General features: G+C 54.0%; 2 protein-coding genes across 2 annotated transcripts; both read left to right on the top strand.

Annotated features, from left to right (window-relative positions):
* Positions 1 to 378: 378 nt before the first annotated feature.
* Positions 379 to 4,302, top strand: NOTO (notochord homeobox). Its single transcript, XM_026516642.2, has 3 exons — positions 379 to 754; positions 1,981 to 2,195; positions 4,144 to 4,302. The coding sequence occupies exons 1-3, from the start codon at positions 379 to 381 to the stop codon at positions 4,300 to 4,302; spliced, it is 750 nt and encodes a 249-aa protein (XP_026372427.2).
* Positions 4,303 to 6,289: 1,987 nt separating this feature from the next.
* SMYD5 (SMYD family member 5) lies at positions 6,290 to 18,250 on the top strand. The gene is made up of 13 exons (XM_026483014.4): positions 6,290 to 6,401; positions 10,250 to 10,358; positions 11,142 to 11,281; positions 11,745 to 11,866; positions 12,223 to 12,292; positions 12,859 to 12,963; positions 13,790 to 13,852; positions 14,070 to 14,140; positions 14,455 to 14,561; positions 14,943 to 14,999; positions 15,847 to 15,941; positions 16,596 to 16,666; positions 16,764 to 18,250. The coding sequence occupies exons 1-13, from the start codon at positions 6,306 to 6,308 to the stop codon at positions 16,909 to 16,911; spliced, it is 1,254 nt and encodes a 417-aa protein (XP_026338799.1). The 5' UTR covers positions 6,290 to 6,305; the 3' UTR covers positions 16,912 to 18,250.
* The last annotated feature ends 401 nt before the right edge of the window (positions 18,251 to 18,651 follow it).

Raw genomic sequence — 18,651 nt, forward strand, 5'->3', positions numbered from 1 at the left:
CAAGGATAAGGCCAGGCCTGCCAGCGCCCAGGATCACCAGTGAGCTACAGCGAGCTCAGCGTCCTTTCCCTACGGCACCGGGGTGGGCATTTTCAAACTCGGAGGAAGGGAGGGAGTGCCCACCGCCCGGGCTTAGGAGGGTCTAGCCCCGCAGCGCACCGGAGGCCCCCGCCCCGGGCGGCTGGAAGAAAAGGCCGGCCCCCTCCCCGCCCAGCCCCGCCAAATTTAAAAGCCCTCGCCCACCCGCTGGGGCCGTTCCTGACCAACAAGTCTTTCTCCCACATTGCGGGGTGCTCCCCCTCGCCTCTCGCGCTCCCCGTACGGCCGCCCACAGGCCCTGGCTCCTCTCCCAGGGCCCGTCCGGGCGGCAGCCGCGCCATGTCCAGCCCGGTGCAGCGAGGCCGCCGGCCGCCCACTCCCCCCGACGCTCCGGACCAGCCCCCGCGCTCAGGCGGCTCCCCAGCGCCCCAGCACCGCCGGGCCGGGCCAGGCACACCCCGCGCTCCCGGACGCCTCGACTCGTCCTTCTCCGTCGAGGCCATCCTGGCCAGGCCCGCCCGCCGCCCGCCCGCCACCGCCCTGCTGGCCGTGTCTGCCTGCGCCGCCGCGAGGCTCGGCACGGCTCCCTCCGGGTTTCCCGCGACGTGGCTGCCAGCCTACCTGGGCGTGGGTCTCCTCCAGCCGTGCCCCCAGCCGCCCGGGCCGGGGCTCCACGTGGCTCACTTCTGCGGCCTCCAGGGCCTCGGCGTCACAGGTACGAGGTGGCCGGGCGCCCGGGAGCTGGGCGGGGCGGCTGTAGCGTGGAAGCCGCGACAGTGGTCACAGGATAGAGAAGTCCCTGAGTTTGAGAATCACGCCCGGTCGGAGGGGGAAGGGGCCCAACGACCCTTGACCTTGCAGTGGAATCCGTGACCCGGGGGTGGGAGTGGCGGAGACCAACCCACGCCGGACGAGGCTCCCCCCGCACGCTCGCTGCGGAGCACAGAGGTGTGCGTGAGCGCGGGTGCAGCGCGGGACGTGCGGGCGGGTCAGAGGGGGGCCTCGGAAGACCGGCCCGGGGCCAGCCCTGGGGCTGTAGAGCGTCCTGTCAGAAGGAGTTTATAGAGTCTCTCGCCCCCTCCACACCTCTTCGGATAACGCTTCGTAGCGCAGACTTTTGGCCGAAGCCGAACGCCCGGTCTCAGCTAGGAGAGGCGGCTGCTGCGGTGGTGAGGTTCGGAGCTGACAAATGCCCAGACCCGGGTGCCGCCTCCACCGCTACCGTCCGTGGAGCTTAGGCTCCACACTGAACTGCTCCGAGCCTGCTAGCATATAGCGCTCTTAGAAGGGAACCTCGGGCTGTGGGGCGCAGGCACTTAAATCCCAACGAGCACTTAACTGTTGACCTAACGTTCTCCTCTAGCATTAACAGCCACCCACAGGTGGATGCCATTTTCGGCAATCTGATTCATGCTTCCCCACCTCCCCTTGAGGAAAACAGGTGCAAAGCTAGTGCAAGCCTTGTCAACCCATACCAAGATCGATGTAACAGTCTTCCTTGGTGCCTACTCCCCGGGCTCTCTCCATTCTGCATTTCCACCCCTTTCAGCTGGGCATTCTCCACCCCACCCCCATTCTAGGCTCTCAACCCTATCCAAATTCATTCCACTGCATCTGAGCGACAGGCGCAGGGCTCCAAGCCAATTTTCCCTAACTTCCTCAGACAGCGGAGCTCTGAATTGCAGTTTACTGCTTTATATTCCAGTGATCTAATTTTCAAGTTAGATTTTGCATAGTGATTACATTCATACAGTTCAAACTTTGAAATGTTTACTAAGTTAGATGGAGAAGAGTTTCCCTGAACCCTCCTGTCCCCCAGTCACCTGGTTAACCCCACCCCACAAGCAGCCACTGATGCCTGTCTCTTTATTCTTCCAGAGGTATTTTATGCATAGTGTGTGTGTGTGTGTGTGTGTGTGTGCATATGCTCATGCTCTTTAGGCTTAGAGCTGGCTCACTGCTCAGGCCTCTGGGGTACCCCAGACTGGGCTCCAGCCGAGGAACTTCAGGACACTGAGAGACCCCAAAAGAGGATTCGGACTATGTTTAACTTGAAGCAGTTGGAAGAGTTGGAGAACGTGTTTACAAAGCAGCACAATCTTGTGGGGAAGAAGAGAGCTCAGCTGGCGGCCCAGCTCAACCTTACGGAGAATCAGGTGGGAGCAGGGACTCCTGCAGGACCAGGGCTGTACTTGGGGGCTGACACTGCTCTCCAGAAGGCCCTGGGTGAGGTTGGGGGGAAGACATGGGCCTTCTTCCTCTGTGCCAGGCCACTGGGGGAGACAGGCCCTAATTATTGGCACACTCCCTACATGAATGAGAAAAATAATCCCATTTGAAAACACATGGGAGGGGCGCCTGGGTAGCGCAGTCATTAAGCGTCCGCCTTCTGCTCAGGGCGTGATCCTGGCGTTCTGGCATCGAGTCCCACCTTGGGCTCCTCCGCTGGGAGCCTGCTTCTTCCTCTCCCACTTCCCCTGCTGTGTTCCCTCTCTCGCTGGCTGTCTCTCTGTCACATAAATAAATAAAATCTTTAAAAAAAAAAAATACATGGGAACAACAGACATCAATCTAGAACTTAATCTAGAACTTTATATGTTTCCATGTTAAAAAAGGAGCTGACAGTGAAATTAAATATGTTCAAGGGACAAAATATTTAAAATAAACATTCGTTTGACCTCCATATTCCCCTCCATTTTTCTCCTCCACTACACCATTTTTCTGCTCTTTTCATAGGCAGACTTCCCAAGAACTTGTTCTAGTCACTCTCTCCACATCCTCACTTCCCATCTACGTAACTCATTTCAATATGAATTCTTTCCCTCCCATTCCATCAGAACTTCTCCTCAAGGTCTCTTAATGACCTCCATGTTGCCAAAGTCATCAGAGGCTTTCCTTTCCCCCACTTACTCCCCACTTAGTACAGTTGACTGCTCCTTCTCTTATTGACACACACTTCTCTTGGCTTCTGGACACTGCATCCTTGGTTTTCCAACTCTCTGGCCACTTCTCTGTCACCTCTGTTGTAGGGTACTCTTTGTGACCTCATATTTGTCCCCCCAGCTGATCTCATTTAATCCCATGGTTTTAAATACCATCTATAAGCCAACAACTCCCGGGTTTGTATCTTAGCCCACCCCTTTATTTTCTCCCTTGTACATTGACTTAACAAGTCTAAACCTTAATTCTTGATTTCTTTTCTCTCCAGATGTGTTCCTTTCTCTACTCATGGCCCCACCATTCATCCAGTTGCTCAAAATACCAAGTCATCCTAGATTCCTCCTCTCCCGCTTCTAATCCATTAGCAAGGCTTGTCACCTATACCTCCAAAATACAGCTGGGATCGTTTCATTTTTCTCCACTGCTAGTTCATCCCAGTCCCAGCTCCTTTTGGATCACCCCAATAGCCTCCCAGCTGTCTCTCTGCATCCCCTTTCACCCATTCTTCACAAAGCAGCCAGGTATGCAGTTCACTTGAGATGCAAACAGGACTATGTCACATCCCACTTAAAAAGCCTCCAAGCTGGTACTGCTTACCCATAGCCTCTGTGGTCCTGGGTGATCTGGCCCCTGCTGACTTCTCCCACTGTCCCTTTCTTTACTTCCCACCATCTCACTCTCAGATAGTTTGCCATGCTCTCCTACTTTCTGGTCCTCAAAAACCCCAAGCTTTCCTACAAGTCGTCTCCTGATCCAGCCTGCTTTTCTATGTCCTCATTAAACTGGCCTCTTGTGCTCTGAGCCTCAGCTTAAGTGCTGGTTCCTCAGGGAGGTTCAAACCCCCATTTGTGTTTGTTTTTCTTTGTTTCCATGTTATTTGTCTCTCTGGACTGTGAGTTCCACGAGGTCAGGGACCGTACCTCTATTGCTCACCACGTAGTACCATCACCTAGGATGGTGTCTAGAACATAATAGGAGCTCAAGGAATATTTGTTGGATAAACAAATGGTGTCTGAAAGTATAAGGAAGGGTGTTTTGGAGGAGATGCTTCTGTTAGAAGGAAGAGCAAATGTGGGCCCAGAGAGCAGTGGGCATTGTGGAATGGGGGAAGCCGTGGGAACTGCTGGTCACATTCTAATCTCTGACCATTGCCTCTGATTGTAGGTGAGGGTTTGGTTCCAAAACCGCAGGGTCAAATATCAGAAGCAGCAAAGGCTGAAGCTGCCAGCTGTGTCTGCTGTGTCTGCCTCCCAGGATGAGCCCTCCAGCAGCTCTGACAACAGCGTCCAGAGAGAAGACACTGAGTCAGGAGTGGACAGCTGAGGACTGGGACAGAGACTCAACCGAGGCTGTCTGGGCTAGTTCTTCTTGGGTGCACCCACTGGAATTACTGAGCCTTTTTTCTTCATCTGTATAATGGGTACATTGACAACTTAGTCCTCCTAGAGCTGACAGGATATCTGTAAAGTTGTTACAGTGTGCCAGGCCCAGGCCTAAGTGTTCAGCAAGTGTTAATGTTTCTAGGACTCCTTCACGTGAGGGTGTGGTGCTTGCACCACTACTGGCCTCTCCAGGGATTAATCTTTTCCTGGCCTGGATGTGGAGAAGAGGCCTCCTTGAATCAGGGTCTGGGCCTAAAAGCCTCTTCCGCACCACAGATGGTGAAGTTGAGAGCAAAGAGGAGGGAAAGGTAAACCATTTAGCCTACTTCCCCTCACAGAGTTTCCCCAAAGTTTTCTTGTTTTGTCTGAACTATCATTTTCAGGAGCTCAGCCCCAGCTGCCTGCTCAGGAGCAGACACGCTACCCTGACCACCATCTTTTCCTCTCTAGCTACTCACCTTGACCCCTCTCCATCATTACATAAAAGAGCAGTTTGGCTCTGCCTTTGCCAAGGCAGGCATTTTGTCACAAACTCTGCTGTGTTTCCACAAGACAGATCATTTCTCTCCCTTCAAGACCCTAACTCATGGTTCCGGAACCTTTCTATCCCAGGAAGCTGCTCAGTTTCTAAGAAGCCTGCTGATAGCCTACTCCTGTGAGGCCAGTCACCAGCAATGCCAGAGCTGATTTCTCTAGCGTTCTACATTCCCGGCAGGCCTCTGTTTGAGGGTATTGATTTAGACTCTAGAATGGCTTCTGGGTACTGAGGTGAGCTGGTGAAAAGAGGCCTGCCCTGCCACCTGGTGGTAGGAGAAGGCACGGTCCCCACCGATGTCCGAAGTGTTCTGAGGGAGAGAAGGCAGGGAGTAGAGGTGGCCTTGGAAAAACCACATGCGTCCAAGCGGTGGCAGGCCATCCTCTCCTAGACACTAGGCCACAGGTTTGAGACAGGCCAGCGTCCAGCTTCAAGAGCCCTTCTCTCTCCGTCTTCAGGGAGATCCTTCCTAATGCTGGACCGCAAGGCAACTCTGTTAATCAAAGGGATCCAGCGGCATCTGCCTCTTCCAGCACCTGCCTCTTCAATTGACTCACTTTTTACAAATAAAAAAAATTAAAAACGGTTAACCTATTCAGCAGTGACTGGGCTCTACCCAATCTCCCAATGTCACCATGAGACCTAACCGATCAGACACATGTCCTTTTTCAAGGAGCACAGAATCCACTGCAGGACAAGGAAACAAAGCATGGTGGTCAGGCTTGGCTGTGGGACAGAAGTGAGTCAGTGGTTTCAGCTTTTTGGGGTCCTGAATGAAAGAACAGGCCCTTCTCCTGTTCCCAGGAACATACTCCTGCATACAATTTCAGGGGTCCTCAGGCCTGAGGTCCACCATGTACCCCCTTCCACCACCCCTAGGCTACAAGGTCCCTATGCCCCTGAAGGGTCTGAGAGAAGCGCCAAGTCCAGCTTGGAGGCCCAAGGAAAGGGGAATTCTTGCACCCAACTGAGTAGGACAGATAGGTGCAGTAAGCTAGTCCCTCCTTTCAGGTAGATCAGAGAGGGTAGAAGAAGTCGGCCGGCTGCTGTCCTCCCCCCAATCCTCGGCTGCGTCCAAAGAGCGCTTGACTCAAAACGGGCCAATGGGTGGACAGAGACAACAAGGCACATACACACGAACTGGACACGGATCATCAAAACTATACACACATCCACAGGCTATGATACACAGGTACGTACGTACACGAAACACCGCACAGATGTAAAACACAAAGGCCGACCCAGCTACACCCAGCCACCGAACCAATCTACCTAAACATGTAGATTAAAGGGATTTAAATTCGGACTCGCTACAGCGCAAACCCTGGCAGCCTCAAACACACACGCCGGGGGCGGGGCCTCCCGGGTCGAGGCGAGGTCAAGGGTCAGAAGGCGGAGGCGCGCCTAAGATGGCGGCCTCCATGTGCGACGTGTTCTCCTTCTGCGTGGGCGTGGCGGGCAGGGCCGGGGTCGCCGTGGAAGTCCGCTTCGTAAACAGCGCTAAGGTGAGGCCAAGACGGACCCGCCGGGAACCCCCTACCCTGTCTGGCCTTGGAACCAGCCCCACGGGATCCAAGGCCCGGAGCCTAGAAGCTCCTCTCCCGCTCGGACGCTGCGGCTCATCCCTGCTGGCAGCCCGGAGGCTCCCTGTCTGTCCCCGCGCACAGGCTTCCGGGGAGGTCACGCGGTGGACCGGGGGCTCCGAAGTCTTCGTGCGCGCGCCCCCTTCCCGCGGGACCTGGCGCGCCAGCCGGGGGCCCTGCTCCCGCTGCTCCAGGCGGGGCCGGGGCGGGGCAGGGGTGCGGGCGTTGGGGGGGAGGGGGGCGGCGCCGGGCTTTTTGGGCCAGGCTGGGGGACTTTGCTGCTGGGCTCCGGGTGTGGTGGGCGGGAATATGCTGAGCAGAGGGAACTGAGGTATAAAAAAGCGTGGGTCCTCAGGGAACTTCCTGAGTGAGATTTGAAAGTGGGGTGTGGAGAAAGGCCAGGACCCTTCACGAAGGGCCTCGGAATGCTAAGGAATTTGAAACAGAGCTCGAAGCCCGTGGGAGTATTTGAAGCGTTTGAACAGAGGAGTGACATGATTTTGTCGTTATATTATTGTGTTTTAAAAATTGTAGAAAAATACTGAAAATGCATGTAAGGAAAGAAAGAGTAAAAATCACTCATAATCCTATAGTTATGCAAATATGTGGATATTAAAATTACAATTTTAGAAATCGCTGTTTGATGCCGCAGGAAATCAACATCAGTAAACCTATTTCTAAATATTTTTAAGAGCTATTTCATGGGATGACCACAGCGTATTCAATCAACTACTTACTTATGGACTTTTCTGTTATATTTTATTTTTCATCCCTGAGGTCAAAGGTCTTGGAGCTCAGTTTCTGTGCACACATCCTTTTGTTCTCCCCAGCAGAGTATTTTCTTTCCTAGTTAACTTTGCCGAATGATGCGTGCAAAATGGTATCGCTTTGTTTTCATTTACATTTTTTTGCTTGCTGAGGAGGTTGAATAATTTATCATGTGTAATGGCTTTGTGTATCCCTGGTCCCCGCCCAAGATGTCAGCCTTCTAGTCATCTGCCTCCTGCTCTCCCCAGCCCAACCTTCCATTGCCTTCTTTCCACTCCACACCCATCTGGAGCATTCCTCTCCTTCCGTGATAAAGCAGCTTCCCTACATCCTTGGCCTCCTCAGCCCCTCAAATCTCTATCTGCACACAGGCCTCTGGTGTTCATGATTGGCTAATAGTTTGATGGTGTCCAGGTTCCATCACTCCTAGCACGTAGAGATAGTCACCTTCCCCTTCACTGTGCCCCCTATCTCTCAGTCCCTCCTCTCTTCCCTTCTTCCTCTCACTTCATCACATCAGCCACTCTACTTGCCCAATTGTCCTGTCCCCGCCTTGTATCGAACCCCACCTCTGGAAGAAAGAGCTGGCCAGCCTCGCCATGCCCACATCTGATCTGCAGCTGGAGAAAATCACATACCCACTTAGGCATGGTGACAAGATGGATTATCCCAGGCTTTTTGCATCTGTATTCATCAAGTGAGATTGGTCTGTGAGGTTTTTTTCTTTGTGCTATCTTCCTCAGGTTACCACATCAGAGTTACACTTGTTTTTTGGTAAAATGGAGAAGCTTTCCATTTTTTTCTCTGTTACTGAATAGTTTAAATAGCATGAGAATTATTTATTCTTTGAGATATTCTTGAGAGCGGTGGCTCATGAACCATATGGACTAGGGGCCTCACATGGGGGTTGTTTTTTACTATTTTCTCTATTGCTTCTCTGGATATTGGCAGGAATGATCTTTCAAAAATTTACCAACTACTGTGCCAGGGACATGACCAATCAGAACATGATGATAGTGTCTGACCAGACAGGATGGATGCCAACCAGAATGCCATACTGGTGCGGGTCAGCCAGATATCAGCACTGTGTCTTTGTCTAGGCTTTCTTCCTTTTGAATTAAGTTCTGGTAATTTATATTTTTCTAGAAAATTATCCATTTAGTAAAGCTTTTAAAATTTACTACAGTCTTAGAATTTTGCACAAACTTTTATCTAAAACTTATTTTCGAGTTGGAACTATCTTTGCAACTTTATGCCCTTTGCATTCAGGTTTACTTCTCTCCAAGCTTCTTGGTAATATTAATAAGAGCTGCTTTTCTTGAAACACTGTCTTATGTTTGGGAGATGAGTGGTTTCATAAAGGAACCGGCTCTGATTCTGTTCCCTTTGTTTTGATTACTAAATATTTTCTGCATTTGGTCCTCCAGAAAGAGAGAGAAAGACATCATTATTTACCCAATGTTGAGATTTGAGATTGTCAGTGATAGTGTGGGTCCTTGTTCCTATCCCTCTGTCCCATAGAGGAAGGCCATCTTTTTGTTTTGCTAGATTGGGTCCGGTGCTAAAAGGCATGGAAGTGGGGTTCCAGGAAGACAACCAAGGATGCATCAACAGCTTTGGCCAGAGATTTTGTTCCAGCCGTCCCACTCTGCTGTTAGAGCTCCCAGAGTTGTTCAGGGTTGAGATCTGTAGCTCATGGGTTGCTCAGGGCCATCCTGGTCTACACATCCCTGCTTCTCTGACGTTGGGAGGTACCGCTAGCTAGCCACAGTGCCAGTGCTAGAAGGAAACAGGGAGCTACCTGAGAAGCACATGACAGGACGATTTACCGCTGTGTCAATCCATCCATCCATCCATCTATCCATCCATCCATCCATCCTTCCTTCCTCCCTCCCTCCCTCCCTCCTTCCCTTTCCTTCCTTGCTTCCCTCTCTCCCTCCCTCCTTCCCCTTCCTTCCTTCCTTCCTTCCTTCCTTCCTTCCTTCCTTCCTTCCTTCCCTTTTTGTGACAGCTCAGTGCTGGCAGGGGCAGCACCCCTCTTCTCTAAGCGAACTGTGGGAGTAAGTGCCCAGCAGGGCCAGGAACTGCCTGGGTCCTGAAGCTGTCTCCTGAGTCCGTCTGCACCTTCTTCGTGTCTTATGTGACGTGTACAGTGCTTTAGACCAGAGCTCCTCAGACTTTAACGTGCATGTCAGTCACCTGGGCATCTTGTTAAAGTGCACATTCTGCTTCAGCAGGTCGGGGTGGGGGGCGAGGGCTGAGAATCTGCATTTCTAACAGTCTCCCAGATGATGCCCATGCTGCCCATCCGTCACGTCACTTTGAGTCGTAAGGAGCTGCAGCTCAGAAGTACCTTCCCCTGGGCGGGGGTGCATCCTGGAAACTACCTGGTAGATATTATGATAATACTTTCGTATGCAAAACAGATGCAAAGAAGCGAAGCAGTTGACTCCAAGGTTCATAGCAAGTAGTATCAGGGTTGGTGCTAGGATTCGCCATTCCTTTCAGTGTAACACTAGAACTGGTTGGGTCCTGTGAGTACCCCACCGACCAGAGAAATATGGCACATTCTCCCCCAAACTAGGCCTCCCTCTCCTGGGGTATAGGAGTCCTCTGCAACCCTAAGCAGCAGCATCACTGCCAGGATCCTGGAGGGCCACATGGGTGGCACCAAGAAGGCTGCCCTGTTACCAGCTCCTGGTACAGGAGACTCAGCACTCCTCCAAAAATTCTCCTCCTCCAGCTGACATGGTGGCTCTCTCCCCATCCCAGTCTGCTCTGAACAGGCTGAAAGAAGTGTGACTGGAAATAGGTCAGAGCCGCATTTCCAGAGGAGGCGGTTACAGACGGTGCTGACCATGATCTGTCAACCCTCCCAAGGCAGAGGCCTCTCCTGAGAGGGAGGCAGGTGGGGGGTGATGCTGGGCAGCCCTCTGGGAACCCTTGGAGCTGGGTCCTCTTTCTCTCCTTATGGCCATCCTATTCCTTCTCTCCCCTGGTAGGGAAAGGGGCTGTTTGCCACACAACTGATCCGGAAGGGGGAGACCATCTTTGTAGAACGGCCCTTGGTAGCTGCGCAGTTTCTCTGGAATGCACTTTATCGCTACCGAGGTGAGCACATCTCATCCACTCTTCGTGGCTGCTGGGCCAGCTGCCTTTGTGCATGGAAGACCCCTACGTTAGCTGATGTCACTGGGATTTCAGGGTGTTGGGAGAAAAGTTCATCTTCCCTTGGAGAACCGTGCCAGAGAACCATGCTTCTCTCTAGTCTGGGGTGTTTTGGGCTGGGAGTGAGCAGTAAAGAGGTTCTTCTAGCCTGCTCCCTGAGGGGGGAGGACCGTCGCTCAGGTGAACTCAGCCTGAGCCAGAGTATAAGGGCCTGGGTATCATACTGAAGGGCTCCGTGCGAAGTGCAGCCCTTCACTAAGAGGAGGCCACGTGCCTTTGGGTCAAAATAGGCGGAGTTAGGGGTCAGAAGCAAGTAGGATGCCCTTAGTTTTTTCAGCCACATGCTTTTTTTTCACACTTCCTTAGGCTAGAGACAAACATAAAAGGAGGGTCAACTGGCTGCAGAATGTGGGGAAAGCGTAGTCTGGGGCATAGGAGGGGAGCCCCACAGACTAAGTCCACTGGGAAGGGGGGAGTGCCTGAAAGGAGGGGTGGGACTCCAGAGAGGGAAGAAAACCCATCTGCCTTGGAACGCACGTGAAATCATTCACTCATGCTGTTCTTCAACACAGTCAGTCGTTCATGCACTCACTTCCCAAGTGTTTGTTGAGCGCCGACCATGTGCCAGCCACTTTTTTGAGCCCTAGAGATACAGCTGTGATCAGGACAAAACATGGCCCCTGCTCTAAGGACACCGACATTGTCCTGTGTGGCTTTCTCCCTCAGCCTGTGACCACTGCCTTCGGGCACTGGAGAAGGCAGAGGAGAATGCCCAGAGGCTGACTGGGAAGCCAGGCCAGGTTCTGCCTCACCCCGAGCTGTGTGCCGTGCGCAAGGACCTCCACCAGAACTGTCCCCACTGTCAGGTGAGCACCCCTGGGAGTGCACCTGGAAGGGGGTGGGGGGAGAGGCCTTATCTGAAGTCCTCTGCGAAGAGACAGGATTGACGACAGACCTGCTCATGGCCCCTGCGAGCCATGATGGAAAGGAAGACATTCCGAAGGCTCCATCACTGTTGCAGTTTTGTCCTCCTTGTCACAGTCCCACTGTCTAGATGATAGGTCTGGTGGGAACTTGTCCTCTCCCGGGAGCCTGGCAGGGGCTCCGCCCTCTACCTGAGAGCTCTCCTTCCCGTAGTTTAACAAGCCTGAGTGCCCTTCTCACGTGCCCCCGGGGCACCGTATGCTTTCTGCTCTCGTGATGTCACTGAGCCACTGCTTGGGCTGCTCAGAGCAGGGACGCAGTTAGCGGAGGTGAGCGCCCTGCGGGACGTCTGCGCCTCCCCCCACGGCCAGATCCTAGGGTGCTGCCCTCCCTGCACTCCGCCAGGTGATGTACTGCAGTGCAGAGTGTCGACTGGCCGCTGCCGAGCAATACCATCAGGTCCTGTGCCCCGGGCCCTCCCAGGATGACCCCCTGCATCCTCTCAATAAGCTGCAGGAGGCCTGGAGGTAGGTAGCATTTCATCGCTTCTCCCCTTTATCTTCCCTCTCTGCCTGCCTGAGACCAGCAGATGCAGTCATCTTTCTGAAATTGCCATCCCCAGGTTTTTCCTCCGTCTTAGGGTTAAACAGCGGTCACATCACCTTCAGTGTGAGCCACCAGTCCCACCACCCTCGGCATTTTACACCCTCCCAGGAAGAGCCCATTGAGCCCATAGGGCTGTAAAGGCCTGCCCACGTCCTTGCCAGTGACTTCCTCTCTTTGGTGGAGTCGGTAGGAAGGATCCTCTGTAGCAGCCAGACTGGGCTTCCCTGAACGCAGCTACCGGGGAGGGAATTTCTAGCCAAATCTTCTTTCTCCCCAGGAGTGTTCACTACCCCCCTGAGACGGCAAGCATCATGTTGATGGCCCGGATGGTGGCCACGGTGAAGCAGGTGAGCCCACCCAGCCCTCCCAGGGCAGCCAGTTCTGACTTAGTTTGCCCCTTGGCCTCAGTCTCCCCCTTACGTCGAGACCCTGGCTTAGATGCAGCCCTTCCCCCTGGGCTGTGGGAACATCAGGAGCAGCTCACCGTAGGTCTGGCAGGAGACTCTGGTCTAGGAGAGGGCGTCCTGTGCGGCAGCAGGTCACACACTCAGCTTCCAGGCGCCACTTTCTCAGGATCGTGCCTCGAGTGTAAAGCGAGAGGAGCCGCTCCAACCCCTTCTATTAACATTGAAGCTCCGCAGCCTCATCTTCCTATTTCTCCAAGTGGTGTTGAACTGGCTAGCCTGGCCCAGTTGGGGAGATGGTTGGGAGTCCCCAGGCCAAGAAAGGGTCTGCCAGGAATCTCATGGGTGCTGGTGTTTCCCTGATGGCAGGGGCTTCAGAATCACAGGCTGCTCTCGCACCTGGGCACAAGGGGCAGGAAGGAGGCAGGTGCCCCTGAGTCCACGCGTGCACGTGCGTGCGCGCACAGGCATATGTGAACGTGACTCTGAAGTGTATTTGTTCACTGCAGGCTAAGGATAAAGATCGTTGGATTAGACTCTTCTCCCAGTTCTGTAATAAAACAGCCAATGAGGAGGAGGAAATTGTCCACAAACTCCTGGGGGACAAATTCAAGGTTAGTCCTCTCCTGTGATCCCCCCGCCTCTGATAGCCTTGGATGTTCTGTGGCTGCCTGACGGGAGCTCCACATTTGGTCCCTTGCCAGCCACAGAAAGAGGTTAGAGCCTGGGGCCAAAAATATATTCAGAGGGCCTATATTCCTGCCACTGTTTAACTGTGTGACCTAATATGGACCAAGAGTTGAGAAGTGGGGTGATGACAGAGGAAAATGGGGTTGGGTGCCCTGAATGGTAAGGTGGAATCTCATGATAGGATAGGAGCGGGCAAGTCAGTTATAATGGAAAACGGAGGCCCGGGGGTCTACAGGGTGAGGGAGCAGCGTGAAACAGGAGGATCTTAGCTGCCGATGCGCTGAGTACCCACTCCCACCCAAAGATTACACATTTTCACTAAGGACAGCAGACTTCCATGCAGGAGCTGCCTGAAGGTACAGGCAGGGTTTAAAAGGCAGCTGGGGTGGACTTCCTACATTCATTCTGAGGAGAGGTGGTGGGGAGTCAAGCTGGTCTGGACGCCAGGTCAGGGAGCCTGGAAGATGGCAGTGAGGACAGACATTCCAAGCCACATTGCCTCAGCCCTCCTGGTACAAGCACTGGAAAATAGGGAGGAATTTGGGGTTCGCCACCCTGGGTTGGAACAATCCACCAGACTGCTAAGGTTCTTTGGAAATAAAGACTCTGTTTGGCTTCCTTTGCCTTCAGGGAAAGCTCTTCTACAGAGCTGGCCCTTTTTCCTGCCCTCATCTGGTGTTCTGGGCCCTGCCTGGGTGCTAATGGCAAATCCCCAGGGATACATGTCTCTCCCTGCTTCTCCTTAACCAGGGCCAGCTGGAACTTCTGCGGAGACTCTTCACAGAGGCCCTTTATGAGGAGGCGCTCAGCCAGGTGAGCGTGGGGAAGGTGGGAAGAATGGCCTTCTACTCATTCCAGCTCTCCAGGAGCAACCAGGTCAGCACCTCCTACTCGGAGAGCTAAGCCAGAGCTGACTTGGTATGAAGCTGGGATGGGACGGACTCCCAGAAGACTTCCTGAATGGAGAGTTGTATCAAGAAGAAAAGCGAGTGGCTGTAACCTGAGCACTCATTTTTCTTTCTCCCCACAGTGGTTCACACCAGATGGATTCCGGTCTCTCTTTGCTCTTGTTGGGACCAATGGCCAAGGAATTGGGACCAGGTCAGGAGAGAATGTTCCAAAGCTGTTGAACTTGTCCATCAGGACTGGGGTGGGAGATGGACAGAGGAAGGTAGCACACCTCCTTTCAAGATTAGAATGGGGTAAGGTGTGATTCTGTGGCCGCAGAGCTGGACAGGACACAATGGTGGGAGTCAGAAAGACTGAGGTGGTAGAATTTGCTCTTGGGAGCCTTGGTCTTTTGGGGGAAATGGGCCCCTGCCCTGGAGAAAGAAGTGGGGTTAACTTGCCTGGAGGTGGAGAGCCCTGTGAGTTGGGCCACCTGCTCTCCAACCATGGATGCCTGGGACCCCCAGCTCCCTGAGCCAGTGGGTCCATGCCTGTGACGCTCTGGAGCTGAAGCCTCAGGACCGAGAGCAGCTGGACGCCTTCATTGACCAGCTGTACAAGGACATCGAGGCAGGTTGGTGAGGTGGAGCCTTGGTTTCACCCAACCTCAGATGCCCCTCAGTCAGACACAGTCTTCCCCTGAGGGAGTTCTGACCGAATGGTTGGGGACGATAATCCCTATGTGCCTATGGGAAGCTTCAGATGTATCCACAGGACACGTAGATAAGCCATGACCCTGAGATCCATACAGAGGCTCGATGCTGGGGGTGGGGGTGCTGGACAAGTAAGGTGATATCATTTACAGAAAAGCTCCCGCCTCCAAGAAGCAAGTTCAGGTGAACTGGTGGTGACTAGGTGGCAAGACAGTGGAGCCAGTGCCTATCCTTATAAGCCTAGTTTCCTTTTCCCCCCAGTGAAATGGGTAGAACTACATCTGCATATTACTGTCTTACAGCAACCGGCGAGTTTCTTAACTGTGAAGGATCTGGCCTCTTCGTGCTTCAGAGCTGCTGTGAGTCCCAGTATTGAGGAAGGGTGGCCCCTTGTAGGCTGGTGGAGAGGAGACTGGGAGCAGGATTCGGTTGGAGCTTCCTTGGGGATTCTCCTGGGCCTTTTCGTTCCATCATTTTCTCATTCATTCATTCATTCATTGGACATAATATATGTGTATATATAAAACCTTCCAGTGGGCCAGGCCCTGTGCAAAGGCAGGACACGGAGCTCTGATTCTTGCAAATGGAAGCCTTGGTTTTGCACTGCCACTGCCCTGCCAGGTTTGGGAGGGGAGTGTTGTGAGAGCCTGGGAGGAGGCAGCTCAGACTAGAAGGCGAGTCTCATTAGCACCTGACAGGGAGGGGCAGAGCCAGCTCACACAATTGTCTTTTCCAGATCCAGCCTCTTCCCCTCTGGTTTCCTCACTGTAAGCACCCCTCCCAGGCCAAGGGACCACTCTGCCCCTTCCAAACTAGGCTTGCAGAAGGCCTGGCTCAGCTGTTACCAGGCATCCAATAGCAGACAGGGCTGAGTTAAGTAGTCTGGCATGGGCGGGTGTTCTTTCACAGCCCCGTCCCTCCCTTTGCGGGATACTGGAAACAGTAACTGAGAACCAAGTTGCCCAGTGCCAAGGACAGCAAGGGCAGTGATGGCAGGTGGGAGGGGGTGGGAAGTGGGAGTGCATTTGTGCCTGTGCTCTGTGGTCTTCAGGAAAGAGCACTGGACAGGGAGTTGGGAAACTTGGGTGCCAGGACCTGCATGGCCCTAGCAGGGATCAGAGAACAAGGAAGGATGGGAGCCAGTGCTCTGCAAGGTTGTTATTTTTGTTAGTCAACAGTCCTTTTGACTTGCCTCTCATGACCCAGGTAACCACAGCTGTGTCCCCAATGCAGAGACCTCCTTCCCAGAAAACAACTTCCTTTTGCATGTCACTGCCTTGGAAGATATCAAGCCAGGAGAGGTGAGGGGGCTAGGAGCTGTGGGGGGTGGGTGGGTGTTGGGCCTTGCAAGTTTTCCCTCAGGACTGGGAGCAACAGTGGCTAGAGCCCCAAGTTCAGGCTGTTTGGTTGAATCCCCCACATGCTCCAGGGCAGTCTTTTTACCCGTGATTATGTTCTAACCCCACCCGACCCCCAGTTCTTCAGAAAATAACCAGAAAACCGCAGAGCAGTGATTGAGAGACAGCTGTATGCCCAACTTCTTCTTCCTAGCCACCTTTTGATCAACAAATCCACAGCTTCCAAGAAAGCAAGAGATGGCTCTTCGTGGCTTGGGCTTTGGGTGTATGTGTGCATTTGGGGGCTGTTAGCACAGTGGACAGAGCCTGGTTGAATCTTCTTCCAGGGCAAGTAGCACCATGTCAAGATAACCTCTGACCCCAGCCGCAGACCTTGGCCATTGACTGCCCGTAACCATGGCCTGAGGCTAACCACAGTCCCCTCTCTGTCTCAGACACGAGTTGTTTGAGCCTCTTGGTGATCTGCTGAGGGCACAGGGAAATGGAGGGCCCAGCTCCTGGGAGGTGGGGCAGTGGCTGGGGAGGCTCTATTCCCATCTGAGAAAGAGCACAGACTGTCAGACACCCCCCCCCACCCCCCGCTTCTCTGCCCTGCAGGAAATCTGTATCAGCTACTTAGACTGCTGTCAGCGGGAGCGCAGCCGCCACAGCCGCCACAAGATCCTCAGGTGCCAGCTGGGGGTGTGGTGGGTGGCCAGGCTCTGGGAGGCTCCATCCTGGTGGCTGCCTGACTTCACCCTCACCACCCTCCCCCATCCCCTGCAGAGAGAACTATCTGTTTGTCTGTTCCTGCCCCAAATGCCTGGCAGAGGCTGATGAACCCAATGTGACCTCGGAGGAGGAGGAGGATGAAGAGGAGGAGGAAGGCGAGCCAGAAGATGCAGAGCTGGGGGATGAGATGACCGATGTGTGATGTCGCCCTGCCTGGAAGGGGCCCTACCCCAGACCCTGCAGGAAAAGGGGGCCTCCCCGCAGAGAGGAGGCTTGGAAGGAATTCCCCACTCCCCTTGCCTGCTTCCCCCCCATTCCAGCTCTGTTTCTGCCAGAGGGTAGGACAGAGGCCGGACCCTAGGCCCTAGGCCCTCACCTCCCACCAGACCTCATGCCCTGGACACTGCTGCTGAGTGGTTCAGGCTGTGCGCTGTCACTGAGCCTCTCAGAACTGCGCCTGCACAACACACACACACACACACACACACACACACTCCAGGTGTGAGCCGCTGCAGCCAAGGTCAGGCCCTAACTGTTTCTTCCCCTTGGCCCTACGGCCATGCTTACCCATCCACCTGAAGCTTCACCCCTTTCAACCTGCTACAGAGGGGATAACAAAGGGGCAATCTGAGGATGGCCTGACTGTACTGAAGTGAAAGGAGAGGCGGTGAGCTGCCTTCACCTTCTTCCCTGCCTCCCACCGTTGTAGCTGTTCGGGCAAGAGCCTCCTGCTAGCACAGCTGGGAGAGGCAGGAAGGGGCAGCCAGGCCTCCAGAGCACCTGCCCTGAGGCTCTGTGCCAGGGACACTGAACCAAGGGGATCCTTCCTTCTGCCCACCTCCTCACCCTCACTATTTGGACATCTGGGGGAGTGAAGATTAACCTCTTCCCCAGACTCCGGAATCTCTGTACCTTGTGCCTTGCCTCTCGGGCCCTGGCACAGTGACTGGCCACTTGGGGTATGCAAGAGGCCTCTGCCTCCCTCAAGAGAGGCATGTGGGGGATCATCACCCCTTCCTCACACTTTTTCCCACCGAGGATTCCAGCAGCATGGCTGACACGGGCATGACAGCCCTGAGCTCCTTAATTTTGGATGCCTAAGAGGCTTCCTTGGAACCAGTTTAACATGGGTCAGTGAGGGGCTCTACTGGCCTCAATCTCCATCTTTAGGGTCTCCAGAGAGGATCACTGAGGTCTGCCAGAAACCTAGAGGAGCTGGCTAGATACTCTGACTTAAGCCCTGACTGTGTCACCCCTCCCCTTCCCCATTAGCACCACCCCTCACTCTTGGGTTGGATGCTATGAGAATTACAGCCCATCACTTGCAACTTCTTTGCCTACCCTCCCTTGGGGGGCCTGCCACATCCCCCTACTGTGGGATCTCTGGGAGGGCAGGTGCCCACCCCATAGGCTGTTGTAGATCGAGTCAGGTGGCACCCCACCTGTATGGCCTGTCGGGTTCCTACTCCTTCACAGCAGCCAGCACCCCCTCCCATCCCCACCTGGCCACTGTTCTCAATAAAGTGTGAGTGGTGACAGGCCTCTGCAGGAATGCTTTGTGGAGAACGACTCGACAAGCTGCCTGGGGCTGCAGTGGTCACATAGGTGGCGCAGAGGCACATGATTTTAGAGCAGGTGATGCCGGGAGATGGGAGCTGCAGCTCCTCGGTGTGGACTCCTCTCTGCACCTACGTTTTGCTGTGCACATGTTTCTAAATGCCAAAGTCAAGGGTCTTCCGTGGTCTAGTGTGCATCCCCAGGACTGGGCTATCGGAGTCCTCCAGGGACTGAACTATGGCTTCCTGAGTTCTTGAGTAGGAAGCAGACTGTATTGGGATCCAAGATTAGCAGCGGCCTAAGCACTGGTCCTAGAGGACCTTGGGCAAGTTATTTACCCTCCGTGGGCCTCAGTTTCCTCCACCTCAAAATAAGGACATGGGAT

This window comes from Ursus arctos, unplaced genomic scaffold, assembly GCF_023065955.2.
Source record: "Ursus arctos isolate Adak ecotype North America unplaced genomic scaffold, UrsArc2.0 scaffold_8, whole genome shotgun sequence".
Lineage (NCBI taxonomy): Eukaryota > Metazoa > Chordata > Mammalia > Carnivora > Ursidae > Ursus > Ursus arctos.

Bases quoted from the DNA above. Each gene is read 5' to 3' on its own strand.
- NOTO (XM_026516642.2), top strand. From the start codon at position 379: ATGTCCAGCCCGGTGCAGCGAGGCCGCCGGCCGCCCACTCCCCCCGAC. The intron at 755-1,980 runs GTACGAGGTGGC...CATGCTCTTTAG, and splicing joins CCAGGGCCTCGGCGTCACAG to GCTTAGAGCTGGCTCACTGC. The intron at 2,196-4,143 runs GTGGGAGCAGGG...CTCTGATTGTAG, and splicing joins TCAACCTTACGGAGAATCAG to GTGAGGGTTTGGTTCCAAAA.
- SMYD5 (XM_026483014.4), top strand. From the start codon at position 6,306: ATGGCGGCCTCCATGTGCGACGTGTTCTCCTTCTGCGTGGGCGTGGCG. The intron at 12,964-13,789 runs GTTAGTCCTCTC...CTCCTTAACCAG, and splicing joins TCCTGGGGGACAAATTCAAG to GGCCAGCTGGAACTTCTGCG. The intron at 14,562-14,942 runs GTTGGTGAGGTG...ACTGTCTTACAG, and splicing joins GTACAAGGACATCGAGGCAG to CAACCGGCGAGTTTCTTAAC.